Genomic DNA, 22539 nt, shown 5'->3' on the forward strand with positions numbered 1-22539 from the left:
TGGGCGGGGCCATAAGTGTGGGCGGGGCCGACGTCGGCGGGAACGCCCATTTGTCCTGATATTTTCTCCTTCTCACTTTATTGCCCTGGAGGGTGGAGGGGACCCACAGCTAACAATTAACCGCTACATCAAGAAGGAAATTAGAAGTAGTTTATCGTGAAACAATATGTATTTCAGTATGAAAATATTCATGTACTGAATGAGAACAATGGGAGACCTAACGAAACAGAAAATTGGTCAACTCAGAACTAACAAGGCTTTTGGTATCCAATAGTTATCAATGACTGATTTACAGAAACAGAATCACCAACAAAGACCCCAGCAAGTTAAGGGTTTCTACCTTCTAACGCCACATGTGATAAGTGGAGTGGTTGCATTCCATCTTTCATAACTGACCCCTAAAGTCTTACCCTATCGGTCTAAAAACCTTAGTCTCTGTGATAACCCCCACCACCTACTCCACAAAAGACATCACTGAAGCTTCTTTTCACTTATCTTAAAGGAAAGGTTTTACCTTTATATTACCTCTCCCTTTAGCATCAAGCAGATCCCTGTCTGAGGGGAACTTTATCTACTGAGGTTTTGGATATGGGGTCTGTGATTTAAACTGACGAAAGACAGATAAGCAAGAGAAAAACCAGATGTTTATTCACATCCTAAAGAATTCACAGAAAAATGTGCCTCGACGAGGTGGTTAGAATTGGGGGCTTTTATGCTATCTTAATAAGGAAAGGGGAGGGAGAGAAAGGGCAGTGAAGGGAAAACAAGTGACTTTGAGGAAAAATAAATGAATAAATGGGAGATATGATAGTTTTGTGACAATATCTGTTGGTGATTTCCTATCCCAGTGGTGCTCATTTCTACCCTCCCTGGTTGTGAAACTCCTGGGGAGATTTATGACTGTTGAATTCTTTTGGGAGCCTCTGCTTTTAGGCAGATAAGGGGAGTTTAGGGAGGGAAACGAACACTTCTTCATTAGGGGTATATTCTGGATCCCTTTATCTCTATTTCAACTCAAAATTCAGAGGCTCTTTGCTGTCTCTTCCCCTCCCCAGGCCAGTTCATCAACCCTGCAAACAGATGCACCTTCACAGAACACCACTTTGGGTCACATAGTTCTGCTCAACACACTTTAATAGTTTATATGACCCACTAAATCCAGTCTGGCTTGGTCTTTCCTATCATCCTGCTTTTGCTTAAATGATTTCCTCTACTCAAAACTCCCTTGCTGTGCCCCTTATTCGACAATAGGAAGAAAGGCACTTCCGTGAGCCAGGCACTCTTCTAAAAGCTTTAGACATTTCAGCTCACCTAGCTTCACAGCCTATGAAGTAAACAGTTATCTTCCTATTGGAGATAAGGAAACAGGAGAGGGGAAGGTTAAATACTAAAGTACGGAACCAGAATTTGAACTCGGGCAGGACGGCTCCCATCTTCTCCACATACCACCTTGGCAGGACCTACAGAACTAGCAGGAGGGAAACGGAGGCACGGTTCTCCAGGCCTCCCATCATCCAGGCTCCTGGCTGGGCCTGCTACCTTCTCAGTAGTCTGTGGCGAGCCAGCCCGGCCATGGCATACTCAGCTCCACATTGGGCGCCTTATGTGCCGCGCCAGCTCAGCCAGGTTCGGTGACCCTGAGAGGGGGCGGTGAAGGATGGAGAAAAGACAGACAAGAGAATGAAAGCTGGGTCTGGGTGGAACGCTGTCCTCTCTGATGGAGAGCTAGCAACAGCGCCACAGACTACAAGCCGTATCTTTATTTTATAGCCTGATTCCACGAGACAAAGTAAGGGTGTGGTCAAGATGTTTACAACATTCTCGTGGGTTTCGATCCTACTCAGTTACATGCACCTGAACTCTTATCAAGCCCACATCACTCAGGACGTGTTCGGACCATAGGTTCAAGCTTACAGCTATAGCTGTTGGCTATAATTGTGCTGGGAGGGCTCTGCCCTCCAAGCTGGGACTTGCACGTGGCAATGAGAGGACTGTGCCCTCTCATTAGTCCAAGGCTTGAACCTGTCCAAACACTGTAGCCGCTTTCCACAGTAGTCTTTTTCAGAAGTTACATTTCCTTGCTGGTACAGCCCCTTGCTTATGGTAGGTACTCTGTAAACAATTCTATTTTATTCATGGGAGAACCATTTTATTTGTCTTTATCATATTTCCCCCTATATTTTATTACTGTAAGACATGAAATTTACCATTTTTAAGTGTATGATGCAGTGGCAATAAGTACATTCACAATGTTATGCAACCATTTTATACTCCCATGTCAAACTTCTTTTTATTAAGGTAAGATATGCATAACATAAAATCAACCTTTCTAAAGTAAACTGTTCAGTGGTATAAGTATTCACATTGTAGCATGTGTCAGGATTTTTTTTTTTTTTTAAGAATAGTTTATTGATTTTTCAGGAGAGGGAGAAGAGGAAGCGAGAAACATGGATGTGAGAGCACAACATGGATCCACTGCCTCCTGCACGCCCGCTACCAGGGATCAAGCTCACAACTGGGGTATGTGCCCTTGACCAGGAATCAAACCAGCAACAGCCTGGTGCAGGGAATGATGCCCAGCCCACTGAACCACACCAGCCAGGGCAGGATTTTTCTCCTTTTTAAGGCCGAATAATATTCCATGTTATGTGTATGCCACCTTTTATTTAATATACTCATTCACTGATGGACATCTGGGTTGTTTCCACCTTTTGACTGTTGTGAATAACGCAGTGAACACAGGTGCAGTCGTTGTGAACATTTTTTCGCGTTTGCTTTTGCGCTCTGTTGATATGCTTTTTTCTCAAATTGTTACTTTCCAGACAGCATTAACACTTTACCCCTAGATTCATCATTTGTCTCCTAAGAATAAGGATTGTCCTAGTGAACAATGTCACCATTATTAAACCCCTGTTAATGTATAGATTACAACTTAACTGTGCACCTAAAAATAATAAAATGTTATATATAGTTTACAATTTAAAAATTTTAAGAGTAGTTTAAAAAGTTATACCCCTCCAGCAGGGAAAAGTCAAAGGCCTATCCCAGGATTATCACCATTGCCATTTGGGGCCTGATCATTCTTTGTTTGTGGGGCTGTCCTGTGCATTGCAGGATGTTTAGCAGCTTCCCTGGCCTTGACTTGACATTAGCAGCACCTCCCCAGTCATGACAACCAAAGCATATCCAGAAATTGCCAAATATCTCCTGGGGGAGGGGGCCACCATCTACCCTATTAGAGAACCTCTGGTCTATATTAACTTTGCTGACTGACTGAATGTTGTTTGAAGCTCTACTTCTTACCCTCAGCTCAGCCCAGTCTTCTCCCATTGCCAAAGGAATTGTATTGGTTTTATAACATGCACATGAATAGATGTTTTTCTTTCTATAATTTTGGACCGTTTAAAAATATATTTTTATTGATTTCAGAGAGGAAGTGGGAGGGAGAGATACAAACATCAATGATGAGAATCATTGATCGGCTGCCTCCTGCATGCCCCCTACTGGCGATCAGGCCCGCAGCCCTTGACCAGAATCGAACCCGGGACCCTTCCGTCTATAGGCCGACGCGCTATCCACTGAGCAAAATCAGCGAGGGCATGAAGAGATGTTTTTCAAATAAAGTGACCTTGAAAATGCAGTTTCTCTCCCACTTTATGCACAACAGAAAAACAAAGCTCTGGAGAGGTCATCTGAATATAAAGCTTTCTCCATGTTTAGACTGAGGTCATCTATCATTTGTGTTGCCTGGGATTGTGGTGCAATCAAATAAAACAAGTTTGACAATGATTTAACAAAATTCTTTAATAAAATTTATAAAAATGAATATTTAGGAATACGTTTTATCAGCCTGAATTGTTTTTCCATCCCCAAAGAAAATAGAAATTATCAGCACCCGCACACATATACACTCAAAACTATAGTGACTGTCTATACAGAACTACATTAGAGTTTAAATTGCTTAAAAAATCAAGACAGATTCTGACTCTTATCAGGCAGGTTCGGAGGTCCGGAGCGTCCAGCTCACAACCGGAGATTCACAAGTCTGCAGCCAACAGCGGATCGTCATCTAGAACAGGGGCCCTCCAGACCCTTGGAGGTCCAGAAAGGGATGGGACCACAGAGTGACCAGGAGGAAACAGAGAATGAACGAATAGTCTGTTACTTTCCCAGGATTGGTGGTAGATCTGTCCAAGAGAGCGGCCCCGACCTCCATCCAGCTCTCCCAGAAGGTGAGAAAGAAACTCAGGCCCCGTCTGTCCAGTCTGTCCACCTGAGAGACCATACATACAGCAGACCTCCAGCCTCCGCACCTGGGCCCTCTCGCCAAGACCCTGCAGCCCTGCCAGCTCCCACCAAATCCCCCGATTCCATGCGAGCCCATCAGCATTAAGACATTACATGGAGGCCAGTGGAGCTGCAGGCTGGTGACAGCTCCCTCCCTTCCTCCTGCTGAGAAGCCCACGTGAGGTCTGAGGTTTTATTATTAAATGTTTTAATAAATTTCATTTTATGTAGTTTTTATCCCCCCCAAAAAAATCAAGACAATTCCAAGAAGTGGTTGCAAGGATGATTTTTTCCTTCGAAAAACAGTTGATGGACAGTAAGCAATTTTCTGTGGTTGTCAAATGTTTTTGATAGTCTCAACTAAAAGAATATCTCAATCGAGGTTCTCCTTACCCCCCAGGAAAAAAATTGGAGTTCCTAATATTCTGTTTTCTCGGATTTGGGGGCATGTGTGTCCAGATCAGCCACTACTTCCTGTGGACATCAACAGAAGCAAGCACTTGGGGATTCTATGGACCATGGTCTTGAGATCTGGGTAGGAAACACATGTTGAGATTCTTCCCATTTTTTCCAGAATTTTCAGGGCTAGAGGTAAAGCCATGTCCACCATTCTCAGCCTCAGTTTGCTAAATCGCCAGGCTCCGCGACAATTTCTCCTGCCATCTCCAAGCCCACTTCTCATGTTTCCCATCAGCTGTGAAAAGCCATCTTCTCTCTTTGGCTGCCACACTTTCGGCACTGTTCCGAGTCTCCAAGTACATCGGGCTCTTTTAAGTTTTTGTGATAAACATAAAAAGTTAAGTGGCACCTGAAAACTCATTGTTGTTTCTGATCAAGGCTCCTTGTTTAGAACCAAAGTACCCCCATAAGGACATTCACATAACAAACATTCTGACTCAGAACAAGTAAATGGGTAGATGTCCATTTCAAGTTACACACTTAGGAGATGAAAAAAGAAAACTGTTTAAGACCTGAAGAGTATACAATACCCAGTCACAATATGGCCAGACTAAGACACAGCCTCTTACCCTAAAAGGGCCCAATAGTTTCTGCCTCACAGAAGTCCTGTCTTGGGTAACGTAGATTGAGGAGTGAGAGTGGATACTGGTACATGAGACACCCGAGCAGGGATAGGATAAAAAAAAATTAAAAATTAAATTTAATGTATATAAAAACAATAGGGCATTCAACCCCACCCCTTCCTTTTAAAAATGAGACAACGCCCTTAAAAAAAAATCTGCAAGTTGCAAGCTTGTAAAGAGTGATGAGAGAAAGAGAGGACTCAAGGAATAAGTCAAAATCTTTCTAACACACAGATTAGATCTACAAAGTGGAAATTATAACTACCCTAGCGGCACCACTGATCCGTCTCTCTTCCCCAGATATTCATCTCACATAAGGGGAGCTGAAAGACCTCCAGAAAAATTATTCCTACATTTCCCAGCACACGGGTATAGGGACCCATCTCTCTCCTCATCGGCCTTGAGTCCCCTAATCATCCACGCCACCTCCATACATATCTGCCAGCTTCTTGAAGCGATTGCCCCATTCATTCAGGTAGTCATAGTCCTGGTCTCGGTCTGACTCCGAGGAGTTCAGGGAGCTCAGACTAGCAGCTTCGGAACCACTTCCTTCGTAATCAAACACGAGCAGAGAGTCGTAAGGGGGAGCCGTGGGGTCGCTGTCGGCCGCCTTCAAATTCTAAAGAAGGAGGAAGAAAACAGGATCTTTCAATGAAAGGAGCCACACACCTGACATCTTAGGCAAAATGCCTTCTCTTACCCCCTGGCAATAGGCAAGGAGACACCTGACTGGTGGTATTTCTCTTATATCAATCAGGGGCAGAAAAGACATGCAGTCCTTAGTTCATCCTAGCTTGATGCCTGTCTGGGTGGCCAGAGCTGTTTCATGCCTGAGGCACATTAAAACAAACAAACAAAAAAGATGCCTTCTCTTGATGCCTCAAGCAAAGTGGACCACATGACAATACAACCATCACCCTGTAGGACCCCGGTAGCAATCAACACCAGCAAGGTAAATTTATACAAACTGCCCCGAAGATAGACATGATATGTTGTTAATGAAAACCAAGTTAAGGGGAAATATGCAGAATATTTTTCCCCCTAAAAATGAAAACGGTAAGTTCTTTGTAAGGAGGGAAGACAGAAGCACCAATCGACCTGGATGGACAGATGCCACCCAGAAACCAAACAGGATCTGCTCTGTATCTCTTTCGTTTCATTTCTAATTCTATTCAGTCTTTTCAAGTAATTCTTGGTGTTGCCAGATGGACTTCCCAGTTCACTAAGATCCATTCGAAATGGTATTTCTGAAATTCAGATGAGACACACAAAAATAGGGCTCAGGGATCATGAAAGATGACAATGTGGCGAAGGAAAGAATCTAGACTCTCTCCAACTTTGGACACAAAGGCTCCTTTCTAAGTTTAGAGATGGGTTGTGCCTTGGCTTTTGACTTTGCCGACTTACTTCATCAATGAAGTTTCCAATTTCATCGGGATTGGCAGGGCGGGGCCGATACTGGGGCATAGTCAGGAGGGTCGGCGCCACATCATTGCGAGTCACTTCCGGCCGAGCATCCAGGCCCCTGTGCAACTGGCTCAGGTCAAAGTCCTTTGGAGAAAAAGGTAAACGTATAACGAAGAGTAAATCAGAAACAGGGTTCTGTTTGGTTTACAGGTTATGGTACTGGCTAATGCCTTCACTGCCAACTATAGATTTACAGGCATGTGCCAGTGTAAGCTGAAATGGTAGTTTTCAACCAAAGAGTCTCCAAAACAGCTTTGGAAGGAAATATAGCACAAGAGGATTATGAGAAACGCTTGCAGGTAGAGATGGAGATGGCTGTACCTTATTAACTTCTCACAGGGTATGATTATTAGATTATTATTCAGCAAATATTCACGCCCTTCCCACCCTATCAGGACTCTGTAATGGGTCTGATGCTTCCCTTTCTAAAAACAGCAGACTTTTAAAACTTCTCTGGTAAAACTCCAGGGTAAGGCAAGTTAAGACCACCTCCAAATCAGGACAAATAAAGAAAACCTAAAGATTTAATATTTACAAAAAGTAAAAAAAACAAACAGCTTAGCATAGCTAAAATAACTCAAGGGGAAAAAATATGAAGCCAGATCAGCTGCTCCATGTCAAAGATAATTTGAATGAAGTTCATTTCCTGAGACTAGCAACGAGGAGAGTAGGCTCTGGAGTCAGACTGCCTGGTTCTAGTGCTTCCTAGCTGTGTGACTTTGGGCAAGTTGCTTAACTGCTCTGTGCCTCTGTTCAGTAACTTGCGTGCAGAATGGTATGCATTCAATAAATGTAAGCCATGTTGTGTGGATGACGATGGCTAGTGACAATGTCTATGTTCTTGGGCAAGGCTTTAAAAAAACATAATATACAAAATGACACAGAGCTATTTCCAATGTCCGCCCTGTAACCACTGCTTCTTCCAAATAAACTGCCACTAAGATTTTTACCACAGTTTTTAAAACCCACCTGGTCCTCTTCTCCACCTCCTTCTTCATCATAGTAATACACGTTGTCCCGGGTGTCATCTTCTGGGGGCAGTAAGGGCTCTTTGACCACCCGCTTCCTCCGGACAAACAGCAGCAGCAGCAGAATCAGGACTGTAAGGGGAAGACAGAGGTCAAGAAAGCCATAAGCAGCGACTGTCAGCGCACACTGCCTCGCATACCAGACGGATGGCTGTTAGACAACCCACGTGGCGATGCTCACATCCCTGCAGGTAACATACGCATTACAGCAGACCGGACAGTATGTGCATTCAAGCGTGGTCTTGAATTCACAACGGGATCTGAAACCAATCGGTTATTTTCCAAAATCTGAGGGAAAGTGTTCCAAGCAGTGGACATGATACCAGTAAAGGCCTTGCATGGTGTGATTCAGGAAGGGGAGGTCAGCGTGGCTGTAGCAGGATGAGTGAGGGGGAAAGAAGTGTTGAGGAGGTCAGAGGGGTAGCCAGGACACGTGGACCATTGGAAGGACTTTGGTTCTGAGCGAACTGATGCCACTGGAATTTTGCGAGCAGGGTGGGGCCAGCCTAAATGTGATTTGACACATGCATATTATTGTTAATCCATTATAGGGGTGGGGCATAGACTATTAAAAATCACCTGGTATATACCTTATCTTCTCTTAAGATAAAATCATGTAAGCAAGCTTTAAAAGCTGTTTAATTTCCAGGGTTTTCATCTGATCTTGGGATAATTCTAAGATATACAATTAACATTTAATGTTTTAAAAATTTCAAACTGTTTATTGTAAATAGCTCAGACATAGAAGATACTGTGTCACAGCAAGATTCAAAGCCACAAGATAGGCTGATTATGGGCATAAAATTGATTATAGTGTTTCATAGAATGAAAGATGGCTGCTATCTTTGTTCTTGTTAGAACAAGAAGATCCCCTGGAAGAAATACCAGATTCCTCCCTGGCCGGGTAGCTCAGCTGGGTAGCGCATCGTCCCCGTATGCCAAGGTTGCAGCTTTGATCCTTGGTCAGAGCACATACAAGAAGCAACTATACAAGAATGCTACTACCTGAGGGACTGGTACTACCCTGAGAAGTACTACCCAGGGGGACTGAGCACATACAAGAATGTAGAAATAAGTGGGACAACAAATCAATTTTTTTGAAACTGTAAAAACATCTGTGTCAACCCTAGGTGGGCTAGGGATAGATAGTATCAGTTTTAAACACTACAGCAGAAACCGCCAAAATTTTCCCAGTATCCTTTTTCTCCTTCATTCTTTCAGTCATTGATACTCACTGTTCACCCCACACTCCACCCCTGCCCTCTGCTAAGTTTTAATCGAGCACATGGTCACCCAGTTAGAGTGGGGACTTCCAGGTGTGGCTGTGTTTGGGCCAAGGGGGTGTGAGTGAAGGTGATGTGTGCAGTTTCCAGATGTGTCCCTTCCCCTTCCTCGATCACCCCTCCTCTAGGATGGAATGTGCGGAGGTGAGCTGGTTGGCTTCAACCACGCTGATGAGGACAGCATCCCAAGGCCTTGCTGCCCTGAGTTGGTCTCAGGACCCACCATGTCCAGCATCACGTGGGAGCTGGTTAGAAATGCTGAATCTGAGGCCCTGCCCCAAACCTACTGGATCAAAACTGTCATGTTACGGAGAGACACCGGTAAAAAAAACAACAAACAAACAAAGAGGTACAGGTCATTTGTCTGCCCATGAGCTTGAGAAGTACTACCCTGATGGATTGAAAGAACAGTAAAACAGAAGGACTGGGCCCTCTATTGAATTAATACAATAGGTGGCCTTCCAGTCCTGGACCTCTGACCTCTGAAATGTTCGGAAAGTGATAAACCTCCCCCATTTTAGAAGGCAAAGTACACTCGTCAGCTGTACTTACTTAGCAAAGCAAGGATGCCTCCAAGAATCCCCAGGATGGCAGGAAGCTGCAATCCACCTTCGACAATGGGTGCGTTCCTCTTACAGCTGCTGACAGCCCCTTCGCAGTCACACACATACACTTCTAAGGTGGTCACCTGGTCTTTGTTCTGGTTATCTTCCAGCCTGAGGTTTATTTTGTAGTCACCCAACTCTAGGGTTTTCTTTGGTTTCAAAATGAGAGATTCATGTTCTAGAGGAAGCAACAAAAATAAATGATGGGATCAGGAGAGAAAAAAAGTTTACTGTCGAGTAAGATTATTAAGGAACTAAAGATGTTCCAAAGCTGCTTGGATTGGAGATTACTGAGCAGTATGTTCCAGAGTCAACCAGCAGGGAAAGGGGGCGTTTGGTGGCAGCCTCAAATGTAGAGGGGACAAGGAAACAAGCATCGAATGAAAGGGGTGACATCTGCAAGTTGAGAAGGGAATTCGGAAGGGAGGGTGGGGGTGGGGGCGGGGGAAGCATGAAAGTCAGAGCAAAGTTTCCAAAATGAGAGGCGAGCTCCCACCTGGGTCATTGTACTCAATGGTCCAGTTGACACTTGCCCCGTGAGTTAGTTCTGCTGTGAAAGGCGATGTGTTGGGGGGAAGATCTGGATCAATGATGTTGATGATGTGAGGCTGTGGATCCCTCTGGCAGAATTCCAAACTTCGAGGTTCTGGTACAGGGGCATTGTCATTCACATCGGAGAGGACCAGGAGAAGGGTTCCAGTTCCAGTAGCAAGTGGAGAACCTAAGAAGAAATACATAGGATATACCACAGCTCGGGAACATGGATGAATCCCTACTGCCTCCCATAGACTGAACCCAAAGCTTGTTCTGGCTCTTCAGGGGTCACCTGCCCACAGAGCCTCCTATCCTGCCAATCCCAGGGCATCCTCACTCCTGGTTGGGCAGGTCTCCGACATGCTAATTCCCCATTTTGATAACAATTATTCAAGTTACTAGAGGCCCGGTGCACAAATTCATGTACTGGTGGGGGCCGATCGGGCTGGGCCGGCTGGGGGAAGGGGCCACAGGTGGTAGGCTGGCTGGCCCCGCCCTCTGGTCAAACTCCTAGTCAAACTCCTGGTAGAGGGGTCAATTTGCATATTAGCCTTTTATTATATAGGATTCCTCATACCAAGAGCACCCTCCTTCCTTCTCTTCACCTATCTCTATTCATTCATTAAATCTCCACCACTCTAAGAAGTCTGCATTGCCCCTACCAGTTCTCCCTTTTCTAAACTTCTATGGCTTTAAGGTTATTAGCAAAGGGTTTGAGCCTTGTAAAATAGCTCCAAGTAGATTTTCAAAATAGATTTGGAAGCTCATACACACTTCTTTTTTTAAAAAATATTTTTTATGGAGTTTTAGAGAGAGAGGAACGGAAAGGTAGAGAAAGAGAGAAGCATGGATGTGAGAGAGCAACATCGATCAGCTACCTCCTGCACGCCCCCTACCAGGGATCGAGCTCACAACCTGGGCATGTGCCCCCACCAAAATTGAACCGGCAACCTTTTGGTGCATGGGACAATGCCTGAGCTACACCAGCCAGGCCTTACACGCTTCTGTTTGCATTTCTTTTATATCCTGATACAGTGGCTAGCATATGGTAGTAAAAAAAAAAGTAGATACTCAAGGAATCATTATCATCATCATCAGTATTAGTATATTATAGGGGGTGGGGAATAAAACCCAGGGGACTATATCTCAAACCTGTAAATAGTTATACCTGGGTGGCAAGACTGTAGTGATTATTTTTCTTTTGACCATTTTTTTTTTAGTGGTTAAAAAAACAATAACCGCATAGCATATAATTTACCATCTTTTTAAGTGTACAGTCCAACAGTCACCTTGTTGTAAAACAACTTTTTCATCTTGCAAAACTGAAACTCTGTATCCATGAAACAATTCCCCGTTCCTCCTCCAGTTCCTAGTAACCACCACTCTACTTTCTGCTTCTATGAACTTGACTTTAATCCTCATGTCAGTGGAATTATACATATTTGTCTTTGTGTGACTGGCTTATTTCAATTAGCGTAACGTCCTCGCTGTCCATCCATGTTGCAATCTGTGATGGATTTCCTTCCTTTTTAAGGTTGAATAATATTCCATTATGTGTATATTCCATTATGTGTGTTATTCTTTCATCGGTGGGTAGATTTTTTTTTTCTACCTTATCATGTGAATTTTCTTGTTTTAACAATGAGCATGTATCACATTTTTTTAAAGAAAACTTTTTTTAATGATCTGAAAGATTTTCTAATGAAACTTCATTCTTCTTCTTGACCTACACTGAGAACTACTGAGGCAAGCACCAAGTAACATTTTAAGGAATCATTTGGAATGAACACATTCTGGCCAAATTAGGAAAACAGCTATGCTCCTCCCTTCATAGACTGTCTATGAACTGTCCATCCATGTTGCAATATGTGATGGATTTCCTTCCTTTTTAAGAGTAACATTTTAAGGAATCATTTAGAATGAACACATTCTGGCCAAATTAGAAAAACAGCTATGCTCCTCCCTTCATAGACTGTCTATGAGTGCTTCTAGACTACAATGGCAGCAGAGACTGTATGGCCTACAAAACCTAAGATATTTACTTCCTGGCCTTTACAGAAAGTTTGTTGGCCCTTGGTTTAGATACCGTTCCCTCAACTCATCTCAGGCCGGGATAGGGAATTCCCATGCAGCCAGAGACAACGGGCCAGTGTGGGACTGCAGCTGAAGCCATGGGTTAGCCTTCCCTTTATGCAAAAGCATTCTGTGCCCTAGCCAGTTTTGCTCAATGGCTACAGCGTCAGACTGCGGACCAAAGGGTCCTGGGTTCGATTCCAGTCGAGGGCACGTACCTTGGTTGCAGGCTCCTTCCCAGCCCGGGCCCTGGTTGGGGCTCGTGCAGGAGGCAACCAATTGATGTGTTTCTCTCACATCGATGTTTCTGTCTTTCCCTCTCTCGTCCACTCTCCCTAAAAATCAATAGGAAAATATCCTCGGGCAAGCATTAATAACAACAAAAAAGCATTCTGCGAATAGAGCCCCTTCATGGCTGTATTTGCCTTGCCCTCTGCTTTCCAGATTATCAAGTCTGGAATTACTACCTCAGGAGGTTGAGAAATGAGAAAGGGGAAGAGAATTTAATCACAGGAAGCTAGCAGGTCTCTTTAAAAGTAATTCTGTGCCCTAGCCAGTTTTGCTCAGTGGATAGAGCATCGGCCTGCAGACTGAAGGGTCCCAGGTTCAATTCTGTTCAAGGGGACATGACCTGGTTGTGGGCTCGATCCCCAGTAGGGGTGTGTGGGAGGTGGCAGATCAATAATTCTCTCTCATCATTAATATTTCTATCTCCCTCTCCCTTCCACTCTAAAATCAATAAAAAAATATATTTTAAAACAGTAATTCTACTTCTGAGTATCTACTTCAGGGAAGTAGTTGCACATAGAGGCATGCACAAGGATGTTTACTTCTCACTCATGTGAACAGCGAAGAACTGAAAACAACTTTCAATGATGAGAGGGAATTATTGAGTGGCCGCCTCCTTCACACCCAACACCGGGGATCAAGCCCGCAACCTGGCCAGCTGCCCTGACTGGGAATCGAACTGTGACCTCCTGGTTCATAGGTTGACGTTCAACCACTGAGCCACACTGGCTGGCCAATAAATATTTTTTAAAAAACACACACAGAAATAGTCTGGACGGAACCACACTTAACTAATAATGAGGATGATGATAATAAAAATAATGACAGTCCTCGTGGCGCATGTACTGTGTGGCAGGCACTCTTCTGGGCACTTTTTACATATAGTAACTCATTAAGTTCTGATGGGAGATTATCATTTTGTCAGATAAAGGAACTGAGGGACATAAAGGTTAGGTAATAAGTTCAAGGTCACACAGGCACTGAGCTTTAATCCTAGGATTTAAACCAGTGATTCCCAAAGTGGGCGCTACCGCCCCCTGGTAGGCGCTGCAGCGATCCAGGGAAAATTAATTTCCAGGGGCTGAGTAATATTTTTTCTGGAAAGGGGGCGGTAGGCCACATAAGTTTGGGAACCACTGATTTAAACCCAGACAGCCTGGCTGCTGTGGGGAAGGAGTGGGGTTCGGGTATAGAGAAGTGGTGAAAAGGAACTTCTGCTTGACTGAAATTATTTGCATTTTTGACAATGAGAATGGTTTTGTTAAAGAAAAAGAATGAACTCATGCTTCCAAAAGAAGGGTGGGGGGCAAAGAAGTGAGCAAGGCGAGGCAGCAAAGCCGGAGAGGAAGGGCGGCCTTACCATTGTCAGTAGCTATAATGAGGGCCGTGTATGTGCTGTTCTTCACGTGATCAACGTCCTCTCTGTCCATCTCAGCCCGGGTGGAAATGGCACCGGTGTCCGGATTAATCTCCAGCCAGTTGGCAGTATCCCGCCAAATCCGATACCTGAGAAGGCACAAGCTCTGGCTTAGAATTGGAACAGTGGATCGCATGTAGCTGATGAATTCTCAAGTTCCTCTTTGTTGATCAGTTCCAACTTCTCTACAATTTTGACTTCCATATTTTCTTTTAAAATATCATACCTATACAAAAGTTGCCAGAAAAGCGTGCTAAGCATCCATGTACCCTTCACCTAGATTCACCCGTTAATATTTTGCTATATACAAAAGCTGACACACATTTACATAATGTCTTGTTTTGCTGAACTCACAAGAATATGTGTTGCAGACAATGTTCCTTAACACATTGAAATATTTATGAGTAATCATCTCCAAAGAACAAAGGCATTCTCTTATATAACCAACAATGTGATTTTCAATTTCAGAAAATATAACCTTTGATAAAATACTATTTTTTTTTCCCTTAGAAAGACTCAAATTTTTACTTCTTTTTTTTTCTTTTAATTTTTTTATTGCTTAAAGTATTACAAATGCATAACATTTTTATAAATAGTACAGAGGTTCTGACAGATTCCTCTAAAGTAGGTATTAACAAGTAGAAATCTAGCTCTCTGAGAAGAGGAAGTGAGTACAACAGAGGAAAGGCCTCCATTACCCCCTGGAAACCACACTTACTAACAAGACACATGTGTGACTATTAATAAACATATGGTACACATTCAAATTGTCAATTTCCCCCAAACTGTCCTCACTCTACACAGGTGGATGGTGTGTCCTTGGTGCATCTCATTAGGAGGTACATGGTGTCTGTTTATCCTTTTATTGATGTTCCCTTTGATCACTTGGATAAAGGAGGGGCCAACAGGCTTCTTCCCAGTAAAGGCAAATGTTTCCTCTTCGAAATTAACCTATACTCTGAGGGGAGATCATCTGAGAATATCCTGTTCAACTAACTTTCCTCCCATAGACTTAGCAACTGTGGATAATTCCTGCCTGAATAATAAGTACTATGATCCTTATGTATTTTTCAAAGCAAACCCTTTCAGAGTTTGGCACCACTCAGCATCCCCACCATTAGCATTTGGAGATTTGGTGACTTGGGGGTGGGCCGCTATAGTGGCATTTTTTAAAAATATATATTTTTATTGATTTCAGGTCATATTTGGGTTTGTGCTTTAATAGTTTTTCCTAGTCAAACCCAGCTCTCAAAAGTTTAGAATACTGTTGCTGTTGGTTTGTGCGTATTTTCAGTATCTGTGGCTGTAATTTACACCATAGAGGTGCCTTCAAGTTTAAAGAGAACAATAAACTACTTATAGACAACTAGAGGCCTGGTGCACGAAATTTGTGCACGGGGGCCTCAGCCCGGCCTGCACCCTCTCCAATCCGGGACCCCTTGGGGGATGTCTGGCATCCCTCTCGCAATCCAGGACCACTGGCTCCTAACCGCTCACCTGCCTGCCTGCTTGATCGCCTCTAACCCCTCTACCTGCCTGCCCGCCTGCCTGCCTGATCGCCTCTAATTGCCTCTGCCTACCTGATCGCCCCTAACCGCCTCTGCCTTGGCCCCGCCACTGTGGCTTTGTCTGGAAGGACATCAGGTCTATCCGGTCTAATTAGCTTATTACCGTTTTATTAGTACAGATACCATATATGTAAATTAAAACCACATTCCTACTATACTACATGAACTCAAAGAGAGGAAGCACGGTAATCCTAGAATGGCTAGCTATAGAGGGAAGGGGAAAAGGTGTGGGGAATGGAAATAAAAAGGAAATTTTAAAAAAATAACAATTAAGAGAAGGGTCTTGCACAGACCAATGATGATAAAATGTTATGAATTAAGTATTTTATATACATGCATCCAGTTGCTCCAAGTCAGTTGCAAAATCCACACGTACGTTATCTTCTGGTCCATGAACTTGTCCGGATCCTGGGCAGTATACGATGTGATTTCCTGTCCCACTGGAAAGTCTTCGGGCACTCTTCATTCCCTGTAATTCTTCAAAATCGGACCCTAAGACTTGATTAGATTCTGTTTCAACTTTTGTTTTCTCCAAAAACGATTTCTTAAGTGGCGCTGGGCACGTGCTGTCGTATCCCACCAAGTGGCACATCAAAGCGAGTTGTCATTGCTTTTTTAGTAAATGTTAAAATTAATCAAAGATGTGGGTGCTATCGGCCTGGTTCCTTCATTTTAAAATTCCCCATCATCCTTGAGCTAATAATGCTCGCGGCCTCTAAGATCACTGACCAGACCCTCCACACAGCTCATCCCGTGCAGTGCGAACGTGGTTTAAAGGTATTTACAAGCCCTCTCGTTCAGGATACAAGTAACACTTCCGGAAAAAACTCACACTTAAACTCTTTCCATCTGCTTCTTTTAAGTTTCATAAGTCACATGCCCGGAGGCTAAAACATAAATACCGTCCACAACAATAACACACTCAATTACCAAACAAACCTGACTCTCCTCTGGATTTTTAATGTATTTTTTTATTTTTCAAATATATTTTTATTGTTTTCAGAGAGGAAGAGAGAAGTAGAAACATCAATGATGAGAGAGAATCATTGATTGGCTGCCTTCTGCATGTCCCACACTAGGAATTTAGCCTGCAACCTAGGCATGTGCCCTGACCGGAAATTGAACTGTGACCTCCTGGTTCATAGGTTGACGCTCAACCACTGAGCCACGCTGGCTGGACTTGCATAACATTTTTATAAATAGTGCAGAGGTTCTGACAGATTCCTCTAAAGTAGGTATTAACAAGTAGAAATCTAGCTCTCTGAGAAGAGGAAGTGAGTACAACAGAGGAAAGGCCCCTGGAAACCACACTTACTAACAAGACACATGTGTGTCATATTTGGGTTTGTGCTTTAATAGTTTTTCCTAGTCAAACCCAGCTCTCAAAAGTTTAGAATACTGTTGCTGTTGGTTTGTGCGTATTTTCAGTATCTGTGGCTGTAATTTACACCATAGAGGTGCCTTCAAGTTTAAAGAGAACAATAAACTACTTATAGACAACTAGAGGCCTGGTGCACGAAATTTGTGCACGGGGGCCTCAGCCCGGCCTGCACCCTCTCCAATCCGGGACCCCTTGGGGGATGTCTGGCATCCCTCTCGCAATCCAGGACCACTGGCTCCTAACCGCTCACCTGCCTGCCTGCTTGATCGCCTCTAACCCCTCTACCTGCCTGCCCGCCTGCCTGCCTGATCGCCTCTAATTGCCTCTGCCTACCTGATCGCCCCTAACCGCCTCTGCCTTGGCCCCGCCACTGTGGCTTTGTCTGGAAGGACATCAGGTCTATCCGGTCTAATTAGCTTATTACCGTTTTATTAGTACAGATACCATATATGTAAATTAAAACCACATTCCTACTATACTACATGAACTCAAAGAGAGGAAGCACGGTAATCCTAGAATGGCTAGCTATAGAGGGAAGGGGAAAAGGTGTGGGGAATGGAAATAAAAAGGAAATTTTAAAAACAATTAAGAGAAGGGTCTTGCACAGACCAATGATGATAAAATGTTATAAATTAAGTATTTTATATACATGCACCCAGTTGCTCCAAGTCAGTTGCAAAATCCACACTTACGTTATCTTCTGGTCCATGAACGTGTCCGGATCCTGGGCAGTGTATGATGTGATTTCCTGTCCCACTGGAAAGTCTTCGGGCACCTCCACTCTCTTTTGGGGAGGCATGAAGATGGGGGCTTCGTTCACATCCATCACATCCACAGTGACCGTGGCTGTGGAAGTAGACAGAGCGACTTCAAAGGGGATGGCATTCTTCACTGTCACGTAGAGAATGTACTGCTGCTTGGCCTCAAAATCTAAGCCCTAAAAAAAAAGTTTTAAAAATGTTATATTAGTAGAAAAAAAAACAACAACACTTAACTATTTCTTTTGGTTAGCAATGTACCAGTGATCCTCAACTCTGGCTGCATTTGAATTGAGACCCCCCCAGAAGAAGAAGAAAGATGAACTCATGAAATCTCCAACAGCAAGCTTCAGTTAACAAACACTAGCACGTAACTCAAGAGCAGGGAGAATGCTCATACCCTGTCTGACATGCTGTCCATGTAATAGCAGGTGAACAGAAGATCCTGTGTGACTGGGAAACTGAACCTCTAGGCCTTAGGTATGTTTCCATACCTAAGAAAGCAGGAAAACCGGCTTACCTCACATTTAATAATAATTATTATTTAAGAATAATAATTATTTTTTAATAATTTTTAAAATCACTCATGCCCGGCCAGCATGGCTCAGTGGTTAGGCGTCAATCCATGCACCAAGAGATTGCCTGTTCAATTCCCGGTCAGGGCACATGCCCAGGTTGGGAGCTGGATCCCAGAGAGGGACATGTGGGAGGCAGCCAGTCAATTTTTCTCTCTCATCAATATTTCTCTCACTTTCTCTCTCCTTTCCCTTCCTCTCTTTCTAAAATCATTTTTTTTTAAAAAAAATCCTCAACTTCTTATTTTCAAGTTTCCAAGACATCTTTCAATCACAGTCATATCTGACCCACTTCTGAAATAATTCAGGAAAATGGCAGAGACCAATAAACCATTTTTGCTCTCATTTGCAAAATGGATGGTAGGCAAATGCTTCAAGGAAAGAGCCTATTAAAACAGATGGTACTTCCTCTTCAATTTTGTGGCTTTGTACGGAAGGACATCCTGTCTATCCGGTCTAATTAGCTTATTACCCTTTTATTAGTACAGATACCATATATGTAAATTAAAACCACATTCCTACTATACTACATGAACTCAAAGAGAGGAAGCATGGTAATCCTAGAATGGCTAGCTATAGAGGGAAGGGGAAAAGGTGTGGGGAATGGAAATAAAAAGGAAATTTTAAAAACAATTAAGAGAAGGGTCTTGCACAGACCAATGATGATAAAATGTTATAAATTAAGTATTTTATATACATGCACCCAGTTGCTCCAAGTCAGTTGCAAATCCACACGACGTTATCTTCTGGTCCATGAACTTGTCCGGATCCTGGGCAGTATACGATGTGATTTCCTGTCCCACTGGAAAGTCTTCGGGCACCTCCACTCTCTTTTGGGGAGGCATGAAGATGGGGGCTTCGTTCACATCCATCACATCCACAGTGACCGTGGCTGTGGAAGTAGACAGAGCGACTTCAAAGGGGTCCACATTCTTCACTGTCACGTAGAGAATGTACTGCTGCTTGGCCTCAAAATCTAAGCCCTAAAAAAAAAGTTTTAAAAATGTTATATTAGTAGAAAAAAAAACAACAACACTTAACTATTTCTTTTGGTTAGCAATGTACCAGTGATCCTCAACTCTGGCTGCATTTGAATTGAGACCCCCCCAGAAGAAGAAGAAAGATGAACTCATGAAATCTCCAACAGCAAGCTTCAGTTAACAAACACTAGCACGTAACTCAAGAGCAGGGAGAATGCTCATACCCTGTCTGACATGCTGTCCATGTAATAGCAGGTGAACAGAAGATCCTGTGTGACTGGGAAACTGAACCTCTAGGCCTTAGGTATGTTTCCATACCTAAGAAAGCAGGAAAACCGGCTTACCTCACATTTAATAATAATTATTATTTAAGAATAATAATTATTTTTTAATAATTTTTAAAATCACTCATGCCCGGCCAGCATGGCTCAGTGGTTAAGCATCAATCCCATGCACTAAGAGATTGCCTGTTCAATTCCCGGTCAGGGCACATGCCCAGGTTTGGAGCTGGATCCCAGAGAGGGGCATGTGGAAGGCAGCCAGTCAATTTTTCTCTCTCATCAATGTTTCTCCCTCTCTCTCTCTCTCTCTCTCTTGGGAGCTGGATCCCAGAGAGGGACATGTGGGAGGCAGCCAGTCAATTTTTCTCTCTCATCAATATTTCTCTCACTTTCTCTCTCCTTTCCCTTCCTCTCTTTCTAAAATCATTTTTTTTTAAAAAAAATCCTCAACTTCTTATTTTCAAGTTTCCAAGACATCTTTCAATCACAGTCATATCTGACCCACTTCTGAAATAATTCAGGAAAATAGCAGAGACCAATAAACCATTTTTGCTCTCATTTGCAAAATGGATGGTAGGCAAATGCTTCAAGGAAAGAGCCTATTAAAACAGATGGTACTTCCTCTTCAATTTTAGGATGCTGGGTAGGAGCTTCCTGCCTTCTCACAGGAGCCTGAAGAGTCACTGCAAACCCCAAATGGTCCACAGAAACTGGGAAAGCCAGCCACCTCTACCCCGAGAATACCATGTTAATTTACTGAGAAGGCACAAGGGACAAGGGAGTAGGCAGCTAGCTGGGCTGTCAGTTTCTGCATCTTGCCAAGCACCATACAAACCTTAGCCGTTTTCAAAATGCCATCGTTGGTTACTGGGTCTGTGGTGACAACAAACTGGCCGTCGTTATTTATTACAGTGTACACGGCGTCCCACGCCGGGGTTCTGGGGAGGTCGGCATCAGTCACTTTGAGCGTAGCGATGACGGCATCAGCCTCATTCTCAGGAACCTGCCCCTGGTACTGCAGAACAAGGGAGAAGAGGGGTCACATATGACATCCTGAGACACGACAGTGAAACCAGGTCTCAGGGGGTTGAGGGGATGCCCAGAGGAAGTGGCCACTCAACCAGAAGGGCCCTTCTTTCCTGGCGGCGGATCAGCTAGCACTTGGGAGTACCTAAAGCAGCTTTCCAAGGCCCTGGCTATCCGGGCCCCTCAGCAGACTCTGGCTCAGTTGTTGAGTTAAGAATTCTAAAACTCTAAACTTAGTCTACAAGGTCCTGCAGGACCCACCTCATTTGGCTCGCTGCACTGTTTTACAGTTCTTGCTATGCATCAAGCTCCCTCTTGATTCAGGGCATTTTGCCTATGCTGATCCTTCTGCCTGCAACACTTCCATCCTCCCCTGTCCCACACTTGCCAACCTCCTTTCGGGTCTTAGTATAACTGTTACTCCCTGGCACAATGTCTAGGTGAGTGTGGCAGACATTGCTAATTGCCTACTGAATATCCAGTCTCCCCTTCGTCACTTATGGTAATGTTGGAGGCAGCAATGTTCCCAAATAAAATACTCTATTTTGAGTCTTCCTTTGCAGACAGCAGTTGTTAATGAGATGTAAACAAACTTTGTGGGATGGATCTTCCCAGAAATAAGAGGACTTAACTTAGCAGCAATGCCTTTTGCACTCCTTGCCCTTGCCTCCCTCCTGGGCCACAAGGTGACACTGAGGATGGAAGTCATGCCCCAAGACAAAGCAGGTTTAGTCTCTATTGACAGAATGGACTATCTACCTCTGGATTTTTTGTGACACAAAAGAAAAAGTCAACCCGATTTGTTTAAACCCCAAGAGTTTAGTCTTTGTTACTAACCATTGAGCTGATTTCTAATTAATACAATAAGATTTAAGGTTCTTTTGTGGGGCTTAGTCCCTTCTGCACCGCATTTAATATAATTGCACACAATCATCCGTTTAAGTTGTCTAACATCTCCCTAGATAGACTATCAACTTCATGAGAATGGCATCTTGGTCTGCCGTGTTGGTGATAATATCTCCAGGGTCTAACATAGTGCCTGGTATAAATTCAGAAAATGTTTGTTCAATGAATAACTAGAACCTGGTAAGATTTGCTACCAAGATGCACAACACAAGGACATGGCTTCAATAGATGCTTTTTGTCACTTCACAAAATTCTGCCAATAGGCACCAGATAAAGACCTCAGCCACCCCAATCTGCTTGCTTCTTAAAGTTCACTAGTCTGGGGAAAATTTTCAAAGGCTTCACTTAGGAACAGTTGTAAAGCGACCAAGGACCTTTCTTTGGAAACCATCAAGGAGTTGCAGAATTACCGTGGTTGGGTCAAATTCCGGAGGGTTGTCGTTGATGTCAAGGACCGTGATCACAGCTTTCGCAGTTGTGCTTAAGCCGTCACCTTGAAGGTCAGCAGCTTCAATCACCAGAGAGTAGTTGGGAAACTTCTGCAGAGATCGAACACACCCAAGTTAGGAACCACAGCCACATCAGCCCAGCCCATAGCATAGACACAGATATTTTATCATCTGCTTAAATGCCGGCCTAGCAGCCTGTCCCCTAGGCACAAAACTTCTGCACACATGTCTAGATGCAAAGCTCAGACCATGACCATGTAACTGACAACTGGCCTCAGCAGAGTTTTAAGTTGTCCATGGATTTAGCTAATGTGCATTTGCCCACAACACCCTCTGGATCTCTTCCCCCCTAACCTCACGGTCCAGCCCGGTAGTGAGCACACTGATGACTCCTCTGTCCCTGTTGATGGCGAACATTTGCAAATGAGGCTGTTTAGGCTCTTGGCTGATGATCCTGTAAGCGATGGCAGCGTTGTAGGTGTTCACTTCGTCGTCCGCGTCCGTGGCTGTGACCTGCATCACGGAGGTTCCTGGAAGCATCGAAGGAGAGG

The 22539-nt window shown here is 43.8% G+C and overlaps 2 protein-coding genes across 2 annotated transcripts in view; both read right to left on the reverse strand.

Moving 5' to 3' along the window:
* Positions 1–5048, reverse strand: part of TANGO6 (transport and golgi organization 6 homolog) — a 144417-nt gene extending 139369 nt beyond the window's left edge. Inside the window, exon 1 of the mRNA XM_005881224.2 lies at positions 5018–5048. Coding sequence (XP_005881286.1) covers positions 5018–5048 — 31 coding nt within the window. The remainder of the gene's footprint in view (positions 1–5017) is intronic.
* The window catches only part of CDH1 (cadherin 1, type 1), a 26586-nt gene continuing 8605 nt past the window's right edge, over positions 4559–22539 (reverse strand). The window contains exons 7-16 of the mRNA XM_014529148.1: positions 22343–22518; positions 21950–22078; positions 20443–20622; positions 19085–19329; positions 14008–14153; positions 10249–10473; positions 9700–9930; positions 7806–7936; positions 6777–6920; positions 4559–5988 (exon numbers count right to left, since the gene is read on the reverse strand). Coding sequence (XP_014384634.1) covers positions 5779–5988; positions 6777–6920; positions 7806–7936; positions 9700–9930; positions 10249–10473; positions 14008–14153; positions 19085–19329; positions 20443–20622; positions 21950–22078; positions 22343–22518 — 1817 coding nt within the window. The 3' untranslated portion in view covers positions 4559–5778. The remainder of the gene's footprint in view (positions 5989–6776; positions 6921–7805; positions 7937–9699; positions 9931–10248; positions 10474–14007; positions 14154–19084; positions 19330–20442; positions 20623–21949; positions 22079–22342; positions 22519–22539) is intronic.

This window comes from Myotis brandtii, unplaced genomic scaffold (assembly GCF_000412655.1).
Source record: "Myotis brandtii unplaced genomic scaffold, ASM41265v1 scaffold670, whole genome shotgun sequence".
Classification (NCBI taxonomy): domain Eukaryota; kingdom Metazoa; phylum Chordata; class Mammalia; order Chiroptera; family Vespertilionidae; genus Myotis; species Myotis brandtii.